Source organism: Antennarius striatus, chromosome 17 (genome assembly GCF_040054535.1).
Source record: "Antennarius striatus isolate MH-2024 chromosome 17, ASM4005453v1, whole genome shotgun sequence".
NCBI lineage: Eukaryota > Metazoa > Chordata > Actinopteri > Lophiiformes > Antennariidae > Antennarius > Antennarius striatus.
The window spans coordinates 19,328,163-19,334,515 of record NC_090792.1 but is presented as its reverse complement, the minus strand read 5'-3'; the positions used below and the strand labels follow the sequence as shown (position 1 = coordinate 19,334,515).

At 44.5% G+C, this 6,353-nt stretch overlaps 1 protein-coding gene across 1 annotated transcript; it reads right to left on the bottom strand.

The window, feature by feature from the left end:
• Positions 1 to 429: 429 nt before the first annotated feature.
• Positions 430 to 3,740, bottom strand: LOC137611281 (uncharacterized; the record flags this gene model as incomplete). Its single annotated transcript, XM_068339386.1, has 5 exons — positions 3,335 to 3,740; positions 1,960 to 2,574; positions 1,340 to 1,670; positions 1,103 to 1,278; positions 430 to 643 (listed from the first exon to the last, which is right to left on the bottom strand). Coding segments are annotated over exons 2-5 (1,311 nt in total), but the record flags the coding sequence as incomplete, so codon positions are not given.
• Between the last annotated feature and the right edge of the window lie 2,613 nt (positions 3,741 to 6,353).

Here is a 6,353-nt window from a genome sequence, read left to right as displayed (position 1 = left end):
GGTGATTGCCAAATGGATCGCTGCAATTGAGAGCAAATGGGAAAACTCTGCGGAAAAGTGAGAAAATTCTAAATATCAGCATCTGAATAGACTGACATTTAATGACACAAAACACAGGAAGGCTTTTCTTTTTTTTCCTGGAGAGGTTCCTGCTGATGTGTCAAACAGAGCGAGAGAGAGAAGCGACTGATTGCAGTTATTTTTGGCGGTGAACAGTTTGCAGCCACGCTGTTGAAATCTGTCACCTGAACCTGTTGGCCGTCTTTGCGACATATTCAGAAACAGGAAGACATCTCCCATGTGTGCAGCTCAGCCGGACTCAGAATCACCACCATAAGCATTAGCATGCTAACATCGGCTAATTACCCTTAAATGTAGCCCTGATGGGCTTTGCTGCATGAAGAAGGTCACATCTTCGTCCCCTTATGACCTCAGCAGCCCGACCCGCTCCAGAGCCTTCTTCACGCTGGGGAGCATCTTGTCCTTGAAGTCCCAGAGCCGGGTGTCCACGTGGAGCTGCTCCAGCGGTTTGGGCTTCGGCACGTTGATCGGGCTGTGGATGATGTGGCAGACATCCCACGGGACTTTGTAGACCTGTCCGAACATCCTGAGGACTACGTGGACCGAGGTTTGCTCCACAGACCTGTCATGGAGATGGAGAACACCGATGGAACGATTCACGTTGTTGGGTGTGATCCCCTCTGGATGCTGACGCTCTAAACCAGGGGTGTCAAACTCATTTTCACCGAGGGCCACATCAGCATAATGACTGTCTTCAAAGGGCCAGATGTAACTAATAAATGTAACTAAATGTAACTCAATGTAAAGCAAAACAACAAAGTAATTATTAAAATTAAATAACTCGAATATGTAATAAATTTAAAGTTACAAACATTACAGTTACACAGAAAAAACACATTTGCTTGTTGCTGTTATAAAATAAATCAAAAAAGTTAGTTTTTGGTAGAAGCACGCTTTTGACCTATTTATTTTTAGACACTCTTGACCTTTAATGCTCTCGAGGGCCACATGAAATGATGTGGAGGGCCACATTTGGCCCCCGGGCCTTGAGTATGACACGTGGTCTAAAAGCCGAGCCTACCTGGGATTGACGATTATCTTGTAGGGGTGGGGGTCATTCCTATTGACCTCCTCCCTGAAGACGTGCTGCAGAATATTGAAGCCTGGAACGCCTCGCCACACAGGAAGTGGAGCGTTTCTTCTGTCCTCAAAGGGCGACTTTGGAAAGATATGGTTCTCGATGAGGAAGACTCCCACCTGAAGAAGAAAATTAGAGGGTAATGACCGAACTGGAGCAGTTAAGGTAGAATCTTCCCACCTGTTGGTTCTGCTGCTGGAGCTTCTCCATCATGGGCCGCAGGCTGTCGTATTTGTAAGGCATGATGATCTCGTCGATGTCGTTGAGCAGCACGTATCTGGAGCGCTCCATCGATCTGTAGACGCATTCGTTCAGCGTGGCCAGCTGGCCGAAGTAGTGAACGTCGCCCCCGCTCTGCGAGAACAGCCAACCGGTGGACGGGACCAGATGCTTGTCGATTGGCCAGGAGACCATCTCCACGAAGCCCTCCTGGGCGTAGCCCACCAGCAGGCGCTCCAGCTCCGGACCGCAGCTGGTGTTGTAGATCACCACCCGGCCGACGCCTAGCAACCTGAGACCAGCCACCACACACACACGCAAACACACACACACACACACACACACCCGTGTGGCTTAAATATTAACAACACAGGTCTGCAAAATCTGGAGCCAAGAGCTAGTTAGTGTAGCTTAGCATGAAGACTAGACATAATAGGGGGGGTAAGTTTCTTTATGTTCTGTCTGTCTGAACGCTGCTGCAACATTACAATTTCCCAGTTTGGGATCAATAAATTCTATCTTATCTGATCTTATTTGAAAAGTCTGGACTTGGCGTCTCGTGGTGCTGATGCTGCCCTCACCTGTACATCTCCAGCGTCTGTGCGAACTGCAGCACGTTGTTATAATTTGCAAACAGAGTGGAGATGCAGACGGTGAAGTCAAACTGCATCTTTTTCTCCTCGTTGCCCTTCTGGTTTCTGATAGGAAGCCAAACACGGTTGGACGCCTCCTGCTCGTCTCCCCGAGTCAGAAGACGAACGTGCGTGGCGTCGCATTTCTCAGGAAGCTGACACATGACATCCGTGGTGGCGTAGGGGAAACCAAAGTTGTCTGAATGTTCTGTAATAGTTGCTGGAGTCGTGTCGGATGACCGGGTGTCGCAGCAGAACTGGCAGCGAAGAGGGTGGATGGCGTTCCGCTTGAAGATCCCGATGATGCGCAGGTCGAAGCCCTCCACCCTCTGGTCCATGTAGGCCGACACCAGCAGGTGTTGGGTGTCTTCCAGAGGGGTGATGGTCGTCTCAGAAACCGACATGGGACAAGTTTTGGGAGCAAAAAGCGGCTTCGGGATAGTCGTGTCCGTCCTGGGAATTCTGATGGTGAGGAAGAGGATGAAGAGGAAGGTAGCGGTGAAGATGAGGAAGAACTTCCCCTTCAGTTCTTTGGCCATTGCTCGTCCAAAGACGTGACGCGTCCTAAGACAGAAGTAGAGTCAAGAAAAGAACAAAAACAAAACTTTTATTTACTTTAAAATGGGTTCAAACCTGTTTCTGATGACATCGATGATTTTTTATTAATGAGCTCATTTGCATATTCTTTCCTAAAGAGGCGTTGCTTTGTTGTTTTTGAGTTGATTTTGATCATAGATGCAAACACGTGTTATAAAACAGCTCAAACCACAGATAGAAACATAAACCTGTGATTGTTCCTTCTCATTAAACATCAATTTTATGATCACCAATAATAAAACACTGATTGGATCTTGACCTAGTATAAAGTCATGATAACGACCAATCTAGCGAGGTTTTAAATCCGAAACTGAGTCAAGGCTTCACCCCAAACAGGAGTGGGGAGAGAGTACAGACCTCTGTGGAACGCTCCAAATGCATGACTGGTAAATTTGCCCCCCGTGTGACCTTTGACTAATGGTTGGAGATCAGGACACCTTGATACTGTTTGGCTGCAGCTTCTCCCTCCATAAGAGCATCCAGGTGGCGTTGACTGCGTCAGAAATCAAGGATCTCACATTGAAACTGGTCTCAGATCCAGACTCGACTGCCCTATGGAGCCGAAGGCTGGTTTCTCAAGATAACAAGACCATTCAGTCAAGACCCGACTTCTCTTTTATCAAGGTCACGAGAACCGATCATTCAAGTTCATTCCCCAAGGTCGAGTCGGAATCCTGGAGGATCTCAAAGTCCAGATAAACGTTGGCTACGAACACCTGAGACTCACCAGCTGATGTAGGCGGACTGTGGAGGACCCTCGGCGGTTTCACCCTCGCTGAATGTGTTATCAGTCGACAGACACCACGACAAACCTTCCCTTCAGGCACAGAAAGAGGTAATAAACAGCATCGGAAATGATTGACCAAAGGGTCCAATAAATGGAACGACGGGCTGCGCTCAGAAGGTTTGAATCCACATAATTCAAAACCAGACAGAAAGTCTGTCTCATAAAGAATTCTAATTCTTATTTTAATTATTTCCCTATCATTAGTGGGAGTTTCCTCTTGTGGGACCGATAAAGGAATATCTTATCCCAAGAGGGAGGGTTGGATTTCTCAACACCAAGCAAACAAAGAAAGCAAAATTTTCTTGATCTTAAATTAACTGACAAAGATTATTATAGCGATGGCAGCTGACATTATGTTTTACAGATAGCCTTAAATAGGATTAAAATAAACAATCGACACTTAAATTGATTTAAAATGAGCAAATTTGAGCTTTACAACCCACCAGCCTCCTCCAGAGTCCCGACCGGTTCCTTCCTGATAGAACAAAAGCAGACGGATCAATGATTGGAATCAACGACGGCAGCTGGCCACTATGTTGACTTACCTTCAGGCCACGCCCGATGCAGCTGATGGATCCTCTGCCCTCCTTCATTCCACCTTAGTCTGACCCCCAGGAGGCAAAGCAACTTTGGTTAATAACTGCTTGTAAGGTGGCTTTATGAGCCGTTATTAATCACAACAATCGTCTCACAAAAAAGGTGATATTGGAAAAGTTCATATAAAAAAAGCTCCCATATCTCTACTATTACATTTAATCCACACCAAATCGAGACGCCACTAACATGGATGCTTGTCTCTGACGTCCGTATCCACGCAGGAGGACATGATGGACCCGGAGATCCAGACATCGTCGTCTCCAGATTACGACCGGCTGGAATCTGATTGGTCACCTGAGGTCAGTCCTGAGATACCTTAAAGGCTGCGTTCAGACTGCAGGCATATCTGATTTCCTATCATATCTGATTTCTAGGGTTGACTGTTCAAACTGTTTTTTAAGTGTCCAAATGCGATCTGGCCCTGTTCAGACTGGGCCACATTATCGGCCGATCTGACAGGTTGCCGTAACAACAATAATCCAGTGCGCCTTATATATGAAAAAGCTTAAAAATAGGCCACTCATTGAAGGTGCGCCTTATAGTCCAGTGCGCCTTATAGTGTGGAAAATACTGTAATTTTCACTTAATTTTGATGATTCTTGGTGAAAAGCAGCAGTAACTTCCCGGGTAGGAGTTTCTGTTCTCACCAGCAGATGTCAGCAGAGAGTAAACATGAGTGACGTGTTCAGTCTGGCCTCAGCTGACATCCATTTCCTGTTTAAACGTGACAGATGGTGCTTCAACACGTATGTGCGCCTCACAGGCTGCTGCAGACTGATAACAGACACCCGAATGTTTATCATTACCGATCAATATTTCTGGCTGCTTTGATCACCAAAGTATCAATGGAATTAAGATCACCAGACCAAATCTGACCTGATGATGCCGCAGGATGTGACATCACAGCCGTCTGAAAGATTCATCACCTTTTGGAAGCACAAATGTTCTTCATTCACCGGGGTTCCAAACAGTCCTGAGTTCCGCTGCCGCCCCCCCACCCCCCAGTTTGAACGAGGAAGGGGAAAAAAAAAAGTGAAATGTGTTGGAGTTTATTTCTATAATCTGTTTTAATTTTTAAGTTCTGGCATTAACATGAGATCTTGTGGGAATAATGATGAGGAGGGGACGCTGTGGTGTTTCTCTTAATAATCTGAAGACCGACGGCCAAAATGACTCCCAGCCAGCTCTGGTTTTATTCCCTCATCTCAGAGCGTAATGAAGCGAAACCAGTCTGCTGCTGCTGCTGGTCGTACTGGGATACTTTGGATGAAATGTGTCCCATTTCTAGGGTCCTGGAAAATGTCTTTTAGTGTGAGGAAGTGAGTCGGCAGAATGGGCAGATGGGAGTTGTTGGTTTTTTTTTCTTTTTTCCAATTTCATTTTAGCTGAGCAAATCTTTACAACGGAGCCTTTGAGTGGGAAGAAAGTTGAAAGATTTGGAATGAGAAAAAAAAACTACAACTTTTTGGGAGACCTTGTAAAAAAAAATAAAAAAAATTTAATTTAAAAAATGGATGATGATATAATTTTATTCAACTAGTGAATACAACAATCTCAAATATTTTATTATAAGGAATACTGAGCATAATTACTCTTCTAGTTTCACCCAGTTTTTAGCAAACTAAGCTAAGTGATGATACGATACTACAATACGATCCAATCTCATATGAGATAATACAATGTGATAGAAAACGATACAGTATGATACGATTTATTAGGTTTAGATGAGAAAATGAGATTTTAAGATAAGAGAGGAAAAAAAGATGAGACAAGAACAGATAAATTAAGCCAATGTAAATTCGTTTAGTAGTCACAAAATATGGAAATTTAGAAAAGAAACATCAATAAAAAATAATAAATATTAAGTAAATAAGTCAAAAAAGAGACACAAAATATTTTAAAAAGGAGTGAAATATAAAACTCTATAGGAAACAGTAGTATGCTAACGGTTAATGTACATTGAATAAGACTCATTTAACTCGTGGCCCATGGAGAGACGTGTCTTTACATTCAACCGGCTTCATTCTGGGTCATCAATAAAACACTCAAGGCCTCGGTGCCGGGTCGGTACGTGATGTCATCATCGCGCGGATTCGTTAGCGGTAGTGTTACAGCTGAGAGCTCGACGGCGTTCGATCCTCCTCGACTCGATCTATACGCCTGATGGAGAGCAATTTAATGTTTAATGTTTAAAAGATTCCTACATCATGATTCTCCTGGTGGACGGTTTAAAAAACAGACGGGAGAACCAGAGCTGAAGTCCTGCACTGAAAAATACATTACCCACAATGCAACCTGGACAGCATCGATGAAACATTTCTTTTTAATTACACTCCTCCACATTTTAGTCCCAGTCGACTCC